The sequence below is a fragment of the Vulpes lagopus genome, chromosome 2, assembly GCF_018345385.1.
Source record: "Vulpes lagopus strain Blue_001 chromosome 2, ASM1834538v1, whole genome shotgun sequence".
Lineage (NCBI taxonomy): Eukaryota > Metazoa > Chordata > Mammalia > Carnivora > Canidae > Vulpes > Vulpes lagopus.
Window position 1 is genome coordinate 79,840,724 of NC_054825.1, and position 17,523 is coordinate 79,858,246.

The following is a 17,523-nucleotide window of genomic DNA, read 5'->3' on the forward strand; positions in this document are numbered from 1 at the left end:
AAGCAGTTTAATTCATCTGCTCTGTCAATGCCCAGCTCATTTTCTACCTAAAATCACAGGATTTCAGGCTTGGAATATACCTTCAAGATCACCTAAGTCTAGCAGTTTCTGAACTTGGCTGAACATAGTAAAAATCAACATAGAACCCAATAAGGGAGCAGTCCTTCTCTCTCCCTCTTCCAAAGCTCACCGCACATATTTATGTAAGGGATGACATTGATTGGGGCAACCAAATAGAGAATGAGTTTCTGCTCTGCTCTCATTCTGGGGAGCTCCCTAAAACTGTAGATTGCTGGGCTCCACCCCACTGGGATTCTGATGTAGTATATCGATTTGCTTTTTTACAAAGTTCTCCAGGTGATTTGAAGGACCTAGCAGATTTAGGACAGCGGATCTGCAACATTCTTCCACTGGCTTCTCAATCCCCTCTACAATTTTCTGCTCAGTGTGGTCCTGACATCTTCCTAAAGTCCTCCTTAATTTCCACATTTCTCTGGCATCACTTCCTCCCCCAAATTCTTACACCATCCCAAATCTTCAATGCTCACTTACTATCACATTGTACTATGTTGTAAAGTCTCTTCTATGTCAATAAACAATTATTAGGCTCTGTGCTGGAGAATGTACCAAAGAATACATACAAGTAATGGGTTTATGGTCTAGAAGTGGGAAAAGACACGGAAACCACTAAAGTAACAAGTTGGAATGAATTAAATTCTAAATGATGTTAAAAAACAAAAACAAAACAAAACAGGGTAAGAGATGAGAGGAAGTGGTAGTTTTTCTACTGAGAGACATTTCAGAAGCTTTCTAGAAAGGCTGGTTTTGGAGGTAGCCCTTAACAAATGACTAAATTTTTAAACCAAGAGGAAATAACTGGGGACAATACAGTGTAAAGAAATTATCCAATGAGAACACAAGGCAAGAATGTGCACATATGAGGAACAGTCAATCATCAGGGTGGGTACGCAGGAAATGAGGTTGGAAAGTGAATTAAGAACAAGTTGCTGAAGGCTCATGCTCTAGTATTAAAGAGAATATGGAATACCTGAAAGAGTTCAAGCTTGGGGCACCCAAGTGGCTCAAAATCATACAACTCTTGATTTTGGCTCAGGTCATGATCTCAGGGTGGTGAGATTGAGCCCCATGTCAAGCTGTGCACTTAGCAGGGAGTCTGAGATTCTCTCCCTCTGCCACTGCCCCTCCCTCCTGCTCTCTCTTTCTAAAATCAATCAATCAATCAATCTTTTTTTCTTTTTTTTTTAAAGAGCACAAGCTTAAGGGTCAAAGAGGACCTCCATCTTTCATGCCCATTCTGTTGCTTTCTAGTATAACTGTGATGCTGGCAATTAATTCACTCTCTTCTGTGCTTCTGTACAGAATAGAAATACGCCCTCTTCTCAAGGCTGTTGTAAGGACACACAATGCCTATCATGGCCAATTCTCTTACCTTTGTCAGTAATAGAAAACCATAGGATCTGTTTAAAGAAATAGATATGATCTAACTTCTGTTTTAGGAAGAGAATTGGACATAATATTAAGGGACATTAGGGAGGAAACAGGAAACACATAGAAGAGAAGGGTGTTCCAATAGTCTAGGTGAGACCTGAGATCCTGAATGGGGGCAGAGCCACCGTGAAAACAAGGTACAGAAGAATAACCACTGAGGAGGCAAAACCAAGAGGTCAGCAATAGGTGGAAAATGATCTCATGGAGTGAGGATGATTCAGGCTTGCAGCCTGCCTTCAGCTGCTAGGAGGAGGATAGTGAGAGAGGCAAAGGATTAGGAACCCAAGAGGAGCAGGCATCAGGTACGAGAGGGGACTTACTGAATTGCAGATGAAGGCTGAGCATCCTGTGGGAATGGTTAGTGTTCAGCAGGAGATTTCGGTCCAGGACAGGGAACACAGGGCTTGGTTCTGGGACAGAAGATGTAGGAGGGGTTGGCAGAGCTAGGAGAGGAAGCTATGAAACTAGTTGGGGCTAGCTGGGGAGAGGGAACCAAGCAGAAAAGAGGAATACTGACATCTGGATCTTAGGAAAGGTTTGCTCTTGAGGAAGAAAAGAAAATGAGGAGCTAATGAAAGAGATGGAGGAGGAGTGGTTGCCTTCAAAGATTTTTATGCAAAAGGAAAATAAATTTTCCTTATTCAAGCAACAGTGGTTTTGTCCTTTGCTATGGGAGCTGAGGCTTTATCCCTATTGATATAGGAAAAAGTGAAAATGTGCCAACAAGTAAAAAAAGTAAGAAAATGAACAAAACCTTTTCCTTTAATAAGCTATAGGGGAAAAGAAAGAAATGATAGTTTTCTAGAGGGCAGAGGGTCAAAAGAGTGTTTTCATTTTTTTTCAAATCAATGCTCCCATACTTGTTACCATTTCTAAGTCTACCACCCACCTCCTCTCCTTATTCATGGAATATTCTGAAGAAATAGTTTTAAATTTACCACTTGGGAAATAAGCAGCTTTTATTCTTCATGGTTACGACAATTCTGTTTATAAGTCAGCTCACTGGGACATTTACTATTTGTGTATTTGTACAGAACTATCTTCAAATATGACTTAGAGAAATTCAAAATTTTGCCAGTTTATTAGGGGGTGATTATTTGTATTATTAAAGAAGTCCTTCAAAATACGAAGCTTCTTAGCAGGTAAGTGTACATAAACCATCTGACCATACAACAGAGGGCGAGGGAAGAGAAAGTTAACTTGTTACAAGTTACTACTGTAACGACCAACTATGCATGTCAGTAGGAAAGCATAATTCTAGAAATAAAAATTTTAGGTTATGGAACTTTTTCCAGGAAAAACTATCATATAAAGAGAAGAATTTCTGCAACATCTATGCTGAGACCAATGGCTCCTTTGTGAGCTGAGGGATGGCCTCTCTAAGTTTCCAACTCCTGGGCCTAAAGTGACCTGAGCAGCAGAGCGCTGTGAAGACAGCTTTTGGGATAAGCCCACAACAGCTCTGAACCATCTGCTAAGAGTATGGCAATTACATAATTAACCATAATAGCTGCAAGTAATATACTTAGGACAGAAACCCTGTTGTCAGCTGAACTAAAAATTAGAAAGTGATCACCCATTCCCCCATAGTGTAAATTATAGCTATGTGTATAATGAGATTTATTTGCATTTTTCATAAAATTCACCAAACTCCTTATTCACTCATTACTTACCCATTATGTGTTTTTTTAAACAGCACTTTTAAAGTTTGCTTTGGCTCAGAGCGAATTATTTGCCAAGAGTTTATTCCTGGAGTCATGAATCCCCCAAGGCTTCTTTACCTTTTTGCAAATTCATAGCTCTTTTTGTGGGTCATAGTGGTTTGTGGCCCCTGTGTGTGCATGTGTGGGGAACAGTCTTAAGATATTCTAAGTAGTAAAACATTTCATAAGAAAGGGTCCTATATTCCAGAGTAACTAAACAGAAAAAATAAAAAGAAAAATCAGAAAATGAGTAGAGAGTAGTCAATAAAAGTAGCAAAAATTAGGTTACCTCCTTGTAATTATGCATATACTTGGATAATCTGTTGATTTACTAGGTGGAAGAAATATGTGCTAAAAAATTCATTGAGCGTTTGGATATCAGGAGGCACAAACACAAAAGTACATGAAAAGGTAAAATGAGGCAAAGCTGCCTCTGAGAGTAAAAATTCTGATGAACCTAATAATCTACCAAATGCAATGTTAGATACACATGAGCAGAGGAAAACATTTTTCTGTGCACACTTTTTAAAAATATGGTGTCTCCCAGACCAATATTACTATTGTAGGGGAAGAGCTCAGGGCACGAGGCAAGTTGGCCATGTACATTTGCCAACCAAGAGGACAAGGAAAATTCTCCCTGCCCCCAAATCTCTCCCCAGCTCACTGCCACACCTTGGCTAGAAATGCCTTCCAATACAGTTCCTAATGAGCTGAAGGGCAAGGGTGGGAGGCATTTTCTCGGAAATGGAACACATTGTTTCTCAGAATATTAGACAAGTAGTTTGAAGATTCATTAGAGATTTCTAGCTAGAAGAGAGCATCCCAATATGTATATTTAACAGATGTGACAATTGTGTCCCTCAGACAAAAAGCAACTGGCCCAAGATCACATAGCAAATTATTGGCATAAAAATGCTGATTTTCAATGCTCTATCTAGGGGTCTTTTTTGCACTACTGAGCACTGCCTGTAATCAGAAGGGGTAAAAGAGGGGCCTGGTACACTTTACTGCAGAGATAAGTTCCAGAATTTGGGACAGCATGAGGACTGGGTGGGCCAGCAACTGAAGGCCTAGGGAGTGGGTATTCTGGATTTGTGCCTGGATGAAAAAGAAGTTGCTATTTTGCCTAATATTGGTTTAAATGACAACGACAATGTAATGACATTAATATACCATCATATAGTGGTTTGCTCTTCTATTGATCTACTTATCTGCAGATAAGTCATATCCCTAGTAAAATATTATGTCTCCTCTACTCAAAAACAGAATTGTATCCTGACACAAACTTGATGGTACCATTTATTATTTGCTCATAAGGTACAGAAACATCCAGTGTTTCTGTACAGTCATTTGTGTGTTTCGATATTATTCTGGGTTTTATGAAGGGCAATTGCTTGCCATCCTGTTATGAAGCTGCATCCATTTCGACTTTGCATCAAGCTAATGTATATCGATGGAAACCACATTAAACAGAACAAGAGTAAATATTCTCCACCTCCAAGAACTGATTACAAGTTGGCCTAAAGTGGTCGTCAACATTTCATTTGGAAGTGAATTTACACCTTCGAAAATATTATTATTGGTTTTGGTTTTGAATTTCCTTTTGAAGATGTCTTTGTATTATGTTACCTCCTGATATTTAGTCTTATTGGGATTTCTTGGAAAAGTGTAATAAAAAAAAATAACATTGACCATGATTTCAAGACAAAGCGATCGTGCGGTTTCCCATGTAATTCTACTAGAAGAATTCAAGTTAATTTGCTTATTTTAGCATAATGATACATGTGATTCCAACAATTTAAAAGCTAAAATCCTTAGCAGGTAGAGATGAAAAAAAAATCCTCACATCACAAGAAAACACTGGATATGAATCCGTTTGTATAACCAGGAGAGACCCCTGCAATCGCTAAATGGGGAGGACTGAGAAGGGTCCTGTGAAGTCATGACCCTTGGAAGGTGTTGGTTTACAGAGTGTGAAGCAGGCAATTCACCAGCTGCACCCAGGAAGCAGTGCTGGACATGCGGTGGCCAGGAGGGAAAGGAACTTTGAGGACGGGTGGATCCCCCTGCCACTTCAGACTCACAGTGAATTTGCTCTAACTTCTGTGATGGGGGAAAACTCCTTAATTTGGACTACAGTTCAATATTTCAAATTTTTTTCAAAAAAAATTTTTTTTTCATTCATTCAGCCCACAAACATTTATTAAGCTTTGAGCACCAAAGCAGATATTCACCAGTTTAGGACGACTTTGTCATGGACTAGCTGGCCATGGTGCTCAGTAGCATCTGGAGGCAGGAGAGAGCCAAGTAGACAGGGGTCTCAGCTCCTTCCTCCACCGTCCTGGGGCTGTAAGGCCCACTCATGTCCATCTTCACCCACCCTGGGCAGCATGCATTCAGCAGAATCCTGTCAGCTTTCCTCTTCTCATCCAGATTATGAAAATAAAAAACGATTACTCTCTCTCTCTCTCTCCCTTTTTTTTTTTTGACCATTTTTTTAGGGCTCCACTATAAAGACAAATTAGCTAAGGATTATGCTCAAAATCTTTTTTTAAAAAATAGATTTTATTTACTTATTTGAGAGAGAGTGAGAGAGCAGGAGCAGAAGGAGAGGAAGAAGCAGGCTCCCCGCTGAGCAGGGAGCCCGTTGGCGGGACTCAATCCCAGCACCCTAGGATCATGACCTGAACTGAGGGCAGATGTTTAACCACTGAGCCTCCTACGTGTCCGAATTCCGTTCAAAATCTGAGGCACAAGATCCTAAGTACAGGCTGTCCATTCAGCACACGCTGCTGGATTGTGTGACTGTCAGGTGTGGGTTCGGAGAGCTGCCTGGAGCGCTGCCCCCCGTGACAGGGCCAGGAACTTGGTCCTGCCACTTTCCTACGGGGCTAACAGAGCAGCATCTGTTTCACAGGAGCATAGGTTAGCTGCAAAGGCCAAATAAGCAACTGTGGGGCAAGACCAAGAAGTCGGGTGCCAAGAATTTTAGGGTTTTTTTCCCCCTCCACATTAATAATCTATTTTCTCACCAATGTCACAACTATTTCTTTGCTTCCTTTTGTCTATATAATAGATATACTCACTTTAATCCCCAAGTTTTCAAAGAAGTCATGGTGGAGAGAGATGCTGATAAGCATTTTTAAAGGTCTTTGCCTCAGAAAGAAAGCAGTCTTTTGAAAAAGTTCTCTGAGAAAATATTTAGAGAGTCAGTAATACTGAGTCAAAAATCTCTAAACCTGATCCCTTTAAAAATAGCTTTGTATGGCAAAACATATTAGTGATTGTACGTGTGTGTGTGCATGTGTGTGTATAGATATATTATGTACATGTCTCTTCTCTGATTACAAAGAAAAAAATACTCAATTATGGAATTCCAGGTCTCAATGTTTAAGTGAGATATAGATGCTGTAATTAGATAAACTATTTCCCTTAATTTGTAGAAATCTTTGCCTCCTCCTACACCACTTTTTTTAAAGATTTATTTATTTATTTATTCATTCATTCATTCATTCATTCATTCATTCATTCATTCATGAGAGACAGAGACAAAAAGAGAGTCAGAGACACAGGCAGAGGGAGAAGCAGGCTCCATTCAGGGAGCCTGATGTGGGACCTGATTCCGGGTCTCCAGGATCAAGCCCTGGGCCGAAGGCAGGCGCCAAACCACTGAGCCACCCAGGGATCCCCTCTTACTCCACTTTGAATGACATTCTCATGCATCTGTTCTGCAGCAGCAGTATATATAGCAAAACTTTCTGAAGTTTAAATGCAGGACACCCTTCGTAGCATGGTGGCAACCTGACCAAAACAGCGGTCAAGTAGAAATGCTTTTTTTTTCTTTCTGATAAGCAGGGCCCAATTTAGTCTCTTTCTAAGCAGAATGAACACACACACACACACACTCTCTCTCTCTCTCTCTCCCTCTCTCTCTTCCTATATTCAGAGTCGAGATTTTCCTTCTACCACTAGCTAATAAACTCAAGAGGCTGCAATGAGGCTAAGCGGCAAGCAGTTTGATGTCCTCAGCAGGATACGAGGAGTCAGAAGTGGCGCTGTAAATCCAGAGCGGGGCTTCAGCGCTGTGTTAAGTGTGGCCTGAGTCTCAGAGATTTCCTTTTGATGCAAGTTGAGTGTATTAATGGGAAAAGCATTCACTTTTATTTGTCTGTAGTGTCTACAACACTGAGGCGGCCTCATTTAGCCTTGGCCCAAGTGAAAATACACAGTGAAGCAATCTGTTGCAAATTAGCGCTGCTCCCCTTTCATTTACTGGCTTGTAATTGGAAGGGGTGAAGAACATGCAACTTAGCAGACCACGTGAGCTATCTGCTAGTGTGGATAGCACACCTCCCTGGATCTCCCCAGATCTCCCTGGGAGCCCCCAGGCAGGAGTCTATCCTTAATGTCCATTTGATCTGAAAGAAAATACGGCTGCGTGTGAAATGTGCTCCCTTGGTGAGGCAGTTCCTTGCCTCCTGAACAGGTACTGATGCCTCTGCTGGACCTTACCTTTCTTTAGATAGAGCTTTACTCTCCCGCTTCCAGATGGTCTTGAAGTCACTGCAAAACTCGTACCACACCATAAACACATAGTTGGGTGTGATCTCCTTCTCACCAGACTTTGGCTTCATCCCAAAATATCCTACTGTTGTTTCAAAACTGCAACAGGTAGGGGGGAAAAAAAACAAAACAGAGTGATGTAGGGAGTGAGAAACTGTTCACACCCTCAGAGTGGGGATGCTGGGGGCATTTTCCCCATATTCATTCTCTAAGACAGGAGCCCAGAGTCATAGTGACTGTGGCTTATCCCAAGCCTCAGAAACCTTATTTGCTTGAGCCGATTCGCCAAGAAATTCAACCTGACACTCCTGGCCACATTTTATGTATATGAAAATGATCATGTCCAATGCCAGGGGGCTATGCCAGTAAAGCGCTGTATTTGTTCTCCACCTCAAATCCACATCATTTACCAGCTCTTCATTTTGTGTGTCATGATTGCGTGGGCATGTAAGGATGACATACCGATTCTGCAGCGGTAGCAGTGGTCAGTTAGGCGGCCCACGGGGAAGAGATTAATCTGTTGAGTGCTTCCTAGAAAAATCAAGGAGCTATTCTATCCTTATTCTGGCATCCTCTGGCTTTGTAATCTTGGGTCAATCACTTAGCACCAGACTCCATTTTCTCAAGGGTGAAGTAAGACTTAGAATGTATGATCTCTAAGAAGGTTACAGCTTAAGACTTGATATGATACAAGAATGCAAACCACCGATGTATCAAAGGAGATATAACTGAAGGCAGGGCCAGGTTTGGATGAAAAACCGTCTTTGATCTTGGAAAGATGATCTCTAATCGGTCAGAAAAGGGTCTGGGTTTCCCAAAGCTGATTCTCAGCCATCACTCCGAATCCCCTGACCTACCCCTCAGAAGCTCATTGCACACCAGACTCATTGCACACCGGGCCTCCCAGGCAGCCCTTCTTGGAGGCACTAGCTTTGTAGCAATTTATAGCTCTGCACTTAGTCCCACCCCCCCCCCCAACCTCCACCCACCCAAAGCCTCACAAGCTCATTTGCCATGAGCAAGAACACTTAAATAAATGGTCCCCTTCTTCTAGGGTGTTGGAAACTAATCAAAGCAGGAATGGCTGGCTAGGTTTACTACGCGGTGCTCTATCATCTGTTCAGACACAGTGTGTTTTTTGTGGCCATCCTGAATACTGAGTTTCTAATGGAGCTCTCTTCAATGGTAATTGTAAAATCCTGAAGCCCCGTTACTATTATGGAGAATACTTTCATCTCCTTCTCAGTTATTGGGCAATATGTATCTCATAAGATTTTATCACATTTCACAGATGAACTGTTAATTGATTCCATGGCTATGATTAGGTGAGATCCAAGCTGGAGCTGCAGCTCTGAGTCCCATAAATTCTTTGTGCTTCTGTAAATAATAAATCTGTTTTTAATGCAAATTAAAACTACTGGCCAGGGAATTTTGGCTCCCAGTTATTAAAAGACTGGAAGTGCATAAGTGGAGAAAGGCAATAACTGCAGTAATTTCTTAAGGGACTCTCTTATAATTCCAAACATACATAATTTGGAACAAAACCAGGAATGGAAGAAAGTCGCAATGCCCACTTCCCTGCCAAAGGTGACTCTTAACTCCGTGGCAGTCAAAACGCTGATACAACCAAATATATGCTCTATAGCATATCCTTTTATTTCATTCAAAATGAAAATTATATTGACTGTGGAATGGAAATATGCAAGTAGAGAGTTATGTGACCTCTAGGAACAGGACGTGAATTTCTTATAGAGTCATGGAGCTTTAGAACTGGAAGGGATGTATAGGAGAACTTTTCTGACGCTCTCAATTTAGAGATGAGAAAACAGAGAGCTGGAAAGATTAAATGACTTTATTCGTTGGCAGAGTTGGGCCTACCACCTGAGATCCCCGATTCTAAGTGAAGTGCTTTTCCCACTCCACCCTTCTGTTGCTCATGCTCATTGACACAGGCATCTAAAAAAAAAAACCCTCTTCTCTCTCTTTTTTTTTCCATTTCTACTTTAGACACAGCTGCCCTCCTGGCATCACCCCCCAGCAAGGCATATCATCATCGTTTTTTCTCTTCTTTATGGTCACCTTTGAAACAGAAGCATATTTCTTTGTGCATTAATAGAAAAGAGAAAGTCTTTCCCTATTAGTGTTCAGAGGAGAAAATTATTTTCCAGCAGAATATAGTGAAGAGTACAGAAATCCCAGTCACTGTGCCTCATGGATCATCCCAGCACCCCTGGCAGTATCTGGAGTTCAAGATGCTGCCAATACTAGTATTATTTCACAGAATGCAGGTGCTGTTTGGTGGGTTATCATGGAGCTTCTGAAAAGCATGTCATCATCTAGAGACCTCATTTTTCCCAGCCTAAACTGGAGCTAAACATGTACCTTCATCACCTCTCACTCTGGGGGTTTGTGAGGTCTGGCTTGCTAACCCTCCAAAGGGGCAGAAACTAAAGGAAATACTGAATTTCAGCACTTTTCTCCCCGCCCCCCCCCCCATGTGTTTTAGAAACTAAGAAAGCAAGCTCCTCCTCAGAAGAACTGGAGCAAACAAATTCCCAGGGGATGGCCTGGCTTTGGCACTCTGCAACTTTGACAAAGAGGAAGTTGCTCTGAGGATATGCCTCTTTTGACTTCAGAGTTATCCCTTTGTTCAAGGAAAAGCTAAAGGCTTGAATATGAACCTATGACCGCCTACTGGACTACTGTCCTCCTGAAACTATTGCTATTTAACAGCCAGGATAATCTTTTCCAATGGACAATGCAGTCATTCAAGATGTCTATTTGCCAGCAGACAACTCTAAAACAGCTTTCAACTGTGGAAAGACTGATTTCTAATCATACATTACATTTCGTAAACTTCTTGACTTCACTCTGTTCTTTTTCTCTCTGCTCTAATTCCTTATCTGAGTCCTATCTTTTTAATTCCGCTACATATTTTGAAAGCACAGATAACGATGATATCAAAGCGCCCATGGCAACGTGAGCTCTTTTACAGTGTTGAGACGCCAAAGCAGAACACATTTACTTACTGTTTTACATGCATGCCTGTACAAACTGCTGAGGAAAAGCAAACATGCCTTGACCTCAGAGTAAATGGCTTCTCTTGAGAATAAAACAGAAAAATTTACTAAATCTCACACGAATATTGCAACACTGACCACCAGCCTCCTTAAAGAGTGCAAGCAAACAACTGTGGTTACTACATTAAAGATGGGATCTAACGTATTTCATGTATGACATGAAAGCTATACTACCTGCACCACAAAGTCACGGAAAACGCTGACAACTAAAATTTATGATCCCCCTCAGCATAGCTAATGCACAGCAGCAGCTTCGGCCCCTCTGAGGTGGGCCCCCTTTTCTTGAAGCAAGAATTTCTTTTTTTTTTTTTTAAGATTTTATTTATTTATCCCCAAGAGACACAGAGAAAGAGGCAGAGACACAAGCAGAGGGAGCAGCAGGCTCCCCCACGAGGAGCCCGATATGGGACTCAATCCCAGGACCCCAGGATCACGCCCTGAGCCAAAGGCAGACGCTCAACCACAGAGCCAACCAGGTGCCCCCTGAAGCAAGAATCTTGAAGAAATATTAGACATTTGACATCCACCCCGGAAACCAAATTTCTGTTTGGCCTGACACCAATGTACCCTTGTTGATGGCCTCTTCTGAACATGCTGTTTTCTGCAACACAGAGATATTCATTTTACACATGGAGGAAAGGAAAACTTAATAGAGGGTTAAGTCCAATCAAGGGGCACAGAAATCTAAAAACATAGTCATGTCATTGCTTTGGGGGTTTCAAAGATGATCATGCTTGCATGATAGTCATGACTCAAGAACATGGCTGCGTTTAGCAAAATGCAGGATTGGCCTTCACGTCCCTTTCATCTGCATTTTAATTTGACTGGCAGTTGGAAGCGGGGCAAGATGTTGGCGCCTGTCGAGGCAGAGACGACAGCACTGTCCGTAGGCTCTCAGAACTCTTGGAAATTGTGGCTAGGCAGGAGGAAACGGTTTGTTTCTAGAGTTTGTTCATTTGCACCTAATGAACTCCTCTCTTCATGCATTTGTAAAGCTCATTTTCCTTGTAGGCTATTTCCTCTGCCTACTGATCATTTAATTTTCTAGTACTTTTAGAATCGGCACCAGCAAAATCTATCTTGGATCTCTGTGCTGAAAATGAGAATGGCTCAGTATATTCTCACTCATCCCTTTTTAAGAGGGAGGCATAGCCAAGCTGACTAATCTGGTCAGGTGGCAAAACCAAAAATCTCTGCCAGGGCCCAGAGCCACTGATTACTGGGTGAAGTGGGTGGTTCCTTTCTGCTGTCAGTTAAGAGCAAGAAGAGCAAAGAGGAGGCCTGGAGTAGGTGAAGGGTAGAACAGAAGACTTCTGAGGTCTCTTCCAATTTCTGAGGCACTTTTCATAGTTGGAGGTCAGTCCCTCCTCCCCACTTGCCCCACGTCTATAGAATCCTCTCAGATCTGAGGAGAGACGTAATAAGTTGCTTAGGCGTTTGGAATAATTGGTTTACTCTTGTTGTAAGGCTAAGAAGGATCACATTGTTCCTTACTTCCATAAAGTGGTTCAGGATCAGAGAAATGGAGGAGATGCAGACAGTGCCATGACGCAATGCACGTCAATCACTTCTGACTGCTTCTGTACTCTTTGAGAAGAAATATTTCCAAGTCTTGAGCTCCCTATGAATCTTGATTGCTCAAGGATATATAGTCTCAAAAAATGGGGCCAAAAGAATGGCTCATAAGACACCATGCTAAGCAAAATAAGCCAGTCATAAAATGAAAAATGCTATCTTGATTCTACCTACGTGAGGTATTTAGTGTAGTCAAAGTCACAGAGATGGGAAGTAGAATAATGGTTACCAGGAGCCGGGGTGGGAGAACAAGACAGGGGAGTTATGATTTAATGGGTACAGAGTTCCATTTGGAGTTCTGAAGATAGACAATGGTGATGGCTTTCTGGTATGACTGCACTTAAACATAACAATAATAAAAAGGGACAGCTAGCCCCCCAAAAAGACTAAGGCCAACTCAGAGCCACTTACCTTTTCTGTGCATTCTCCAAGTGACTTTCTTCCATTTTATGCTCTTTTTTGGCTGTGAAAGAGAAATTATTATTATTATTATTGTTGCTATTTAAGGATTATTTATTTATTCATGATAGACAGAGAGAGAGAGAGAGAGAGAGAGAGAGAGAGAGAGAGGCAGAGACACAGGCAGAGGGAGAAGCAGGCTCTGTGCCAGGAGCCTGACGCGGGACTCGATCCTGGGACTCCAGGATCGTGCCCTGGGCCCAAGGCAGGCGCTAAACCGCTGAGCCACCCAGGGATCCCCCAGAAATTATTATTATTAAAACAGCATTCTCTTCCACCATATCTTTTGTGCAATCTTCTACTCTATTACACCCATGTATTATCAAAATAATTCTGAATTCAGGGGTTGGCAGCCCCTACCACATGTCCTGGAGATAGTTCTCAAATGGTTACATCTACCACCCTTGCTTTCATGAGAATAGCTGTGGCTAATGGGGGCCATATAATTTAGTGTTCTCAGTGGGACACTTCTGAGAATGAAAGAAGGTGACAGCTAATAATACACCTGGACAATAACATAAATTGGAACAATCCTGACCAGATTGGTACATGTAGTCACCCCAGCTACAGCTGGCCTTTTTGGGAGCTTTGGTGTGTACTTGGTACTCTCCCCACTTCTCCCCAAACATCAGAAACCCAGTACCATTTATAGCAGTTCTGCTCAGATTCCAACAAATTCACTGGAACACTTGCACACACTGTCTCTACACCCAGAGGCTCCTTTGGAGGTCTGGGGGAAGCCTATGGTCTCCTCTCTCAGAATACTATCTTTAAATGCTTTGAAAAAAAATATATTTAAGACTACTAAGGAAATCCACATAACTCTGAATTTATAGATTAAGAACCAGTGTTCCTTAGGAACTATTTATTTAGGAGGTTTCGTTTTTGGGTGGTGGTTTTACATATCTCTCTAATCAGAAAATGTTTAATATATGAAAATAAAACTTATTCATTTTAAAAATGTTTAGAAAAATAGTTAAATCATTTTCTATGTAAGTCTTGAGGCTCCTTTCATTTAAGGCTACAGTGATATAAAATGAACAGGAAAAGACAATCAGTCATATCTATTAGGGCCTCTGATGTTCATGAAAGATACTTTGTGAAAGATATTAAAGGATTTTAAAATAGCACTATTTTATTAAGCTTAGCTCTGCCGTGTACTACCTGTGTGACTGTGGTCAACTCATGACCAACTGCAGTTATTGACTCATCTGTCCTATAAGAATAGCCCCAGTGACTACCTCATACAGCTGTTATAGAGACTGAATGATTGACAACACATCAAGTGCTTGTCATGTAATACATGATTGACCAATAAATGACATGAAAGGTATTATCAGTACCTTATCATCATTGATTTTAAAATGTCAATTTTATCAAGTTACACCCTGCTCAAAACCTTCCAAATCTGGTCATCACTCTTGATATAACCTCTAACATCTTCACAATGTCCCATTAGGCCTCGCAGGTCTGCTTGCTGGCTCCTCTGTGATGTCACTTTCTCTTTTTCCAGGCTCATTCCTTTTCAGTCTCTCTGCCAGTTTGCTGATGCTTGAGCACAGTGAGCATGCACACTGGGTGAGGGGGCTGGGACGGTCCTCTGCACTTGCTGCCTCTCTGCCCTGGGACACTTTGCCCAACAGTCTATGCATGACTGGCCCCCTTACTGTATTCAGGTCTCAGCTCAAACATCACACTCTCTGACTTCACTAAGTAAAAACCACCCCTTTCTGCACATCCCTGTCCCCTCCCCCAACTCTCTCAACCTCTGTACCTTACCTTTTCCCTGCCCAGCCTCTATCTGCCTGGCAGATAATTTGTTTTCTCAAGCATTCATTATATGACAATTGAATGTAAGCTCAAGGAGAGAAGCAACTTTATCTAGATTGTTTTCTGCTGAGCCTTAAACATGGTAGGAGTGCCTATATATTAAATAACTTATTTTAGCTGAAAATGCATATATTGGACAAATATCCCTTAAAAAGAAAGATACTAGATTCCCTAAACATAGCACTTGATACTCAGAATACAAACATAGACTAAACAAGAATGTCAGGCTAATGTTGTATACCTTAAAGTCCAGCAAATGTTAGTGAACAAAAATGACTTTAAAAAAAAAGGTCTTGGGATCCCTGGGTGGCGCAGCGGTTTGGCGCCTGCCTTTGGCCCAGGGCGCGATCCTGGAGACCCGGGATCGAATCCCACGTCGGGCTCCCGGTGCATGGAGCCTGCTTCTCCCTCTGCCTGTGTCTCTGCTTCTCTCTCTATCTCTCTGTGACTATCATAAATAAAAAAATAAAAATTAAAAAAAATAAAATAAAAAATAAAAAAAAAGGTCTTATTTATTCATGAGAGAGAGAGAGAGAGACAGGCAGACTGAGAAGCAGGCTCCATGCAGGGAGCCCGATGTGGGACTCAATCCTGGGACTCCAAGATCATGACCTGGGCCAAAGGCAGGCACTAAACCGCTGAGCCACCGGGGATCCCCGACTTTTTTAAATATTAAAATGATTCTGCTTTGATAACTATGCCATCTTAGGTAAGATGATAGTTATGGTCATCTTTTGCAGTATGATTTCCCCCCCCCCCCCATCCTCCTAGTAGGAGTCTCTGTGAATTAGTCTCATTCTTAGCCGGTCAGACACAGATAAGTGACTTTTGTCTCTCCTAGACTTCCGAGTCCTCCAAAATGTGAGACAAACAAGTAGTTTGTTCTTAGCCAGTGGTTCTTAACTATGTGCATGGCCAAACACAAGGAAAAATTCCTTTGAGGCCTGAGTGATCTTCCTGGAGCACCTCTGCTGTTCTCTGTCACCAGGTGGTTTCTAACTGGCTATACTTCCAGGCCATAAGTAGATCGTAGCCCAGCTGTCTTTGCATATAAATTCACTGACAACAGATACCCTTTCTACATGGAATTAAGCGTTCAATAAGATTTTCGAATAGCTCTCTAAATGTGGTTATTTGGAAAAAAACTAGCATGCAAAATGTAAAAATAAGGGTTTCCAAGAGGCCCAATGCATACTGCAGAACTTCTGAGGGTCTGGGGGCAGGGAAAGAACCTTTGGGAAAATGAGAAGAACCTATTGACCTTGATTTCTTCTAAGCAAGGAGCCTGTGTATAGACAGAAAAGGCAGCCACTTCCATGGTGTGACCTGGAAGCTCTATCAGCCTAAAAGATTTCTCCCAGCAAAATATGTGACATTTCCAACCATGTCATTATACACTTTAAGTCTTTAAAGTGCTCTAAGCATAACAAAAACACATTACTTGGAAAGAAAATGTTTAAAGACTAGAGTCACAAATTCAAATCCTAGTATCACCAGCCACTAAGGCAACTGTAGGCCAAGTATAAGAATCCTAATATTCTAAAACTCTATCCCTTGCTTCTCAACATTGGGACCAAGAGTCTCAGTGTAGGGAAGCTGACAGGCTGTGTTAGGAAAATGGGAAGGCCGTACCCCATGTAGGGGAGGGAAAGCATTTGCCATTGTTATCAGATCTTCCTCCTTTTTCAGAGAAGCTAAGATTTTTAAATGGATGTTCTCAACTGAAAAACATTTTTTTTCCAGATGCTCTATAGGACAAAGAGAACATTTCTGTTGACCATATCAGGTTCTGCAAGCTCTGACTTAAGCAATTAGTATCAATAGACATAATGACATAGGTGGGTTTGGTCTTCTGTTCCATGTACCAGACCCTATTCTGGGTGCTTGGGATACCCCAGTGGAGAAAACAAAGGTCCCCACAGAACTTTCATTCCAGTTGGGGAAGACAGACAATTAAACTGGAGAGAAAAAGATCCAGTGTAAGTAATTTTTGGTAATGGATAGCAACAAAAATTTCCAGAGCACGGCTTGTTGCCTATTGGAGATTACTATGGATTACTGAATTAGGGTGCCAGGCCCCCACAGCATGCTAAAGAGGTACCAAGGATCCAAAAGGGAGACAATGTCTAAACTGAAGATGACAAGTCTCAGGTGTAAATTGTCTTTACCCTACAGCTTTGACTAGCAGTGGCCCTGAATGTATGTATGGGATTTACTTAGTCTTCTATTCTACAAAACCCCATGGACATTAGTATTTAGGCGGTTGTTGTTGTTGTTGTTCTTCTTCTTCTTCTTTAGATTTTATTTATTTGAGAGAGTGCAAGCAAACACTAGTGGGGAGAGGGGCAGAAGGAGAAGTAGACTCCCTACTGAGCAGGGAGCCTGACACAGGGCTCAATACCAGGATCCTGGGATCATGCCTTGAGCCAAGGGCAGACACTTAACCAACTGAGCCACCCAGGTGCCCCAGGTGCTTCCTTTTTAGCTTACATTGTATATGGGTATGGTGGGGGCTGGGTAGGCTTCTTAGAAGAGTAAATTTGGATGAGTCGTCAGAGACTGACATGGCACCAAAGGAAGTAAAAGGAGAAAATAACAGGCATCCCCAGCCTTGCTCTCTTCTCTTTCTGGCACAAGAGGCTGTCTCATTGTCTGCAATGAGTTAAATACAATGGTTTTCCAAATCTGAGTTGTAAAGTAGTTGCTTAGGATGATGACCGGACAGTCTCACTTTTTCAGATAGTAAAAGCAATAAGGAAAACAAATCAGAGTACTAAAAGTGAGAAGCTTCTCTCAACATCAAT

At 41.8% G+C, this 17,523-nt stretch overlaps 1 protein-coding gene across 1 annotated transcript in view; it reads right to left on the minus strand.

Annotated features, from left to right (window-relative positions):
* FMN1 (formin 1) overlaps nt 1–17,523 on the minus strand; it is a 419,007-nt gene that overhangs the window by 26,318 nt on the left and 375,166 nt on the right. The window contains 2 exon segments of the mRNA XM_041746469.1: nt 7,725–7,874; nt 12,842–12,893. Coding sequence (XP_041602403.1) covers nt 7,725–7,874; nt 12,842–12,893 — 202 coding nt within the window.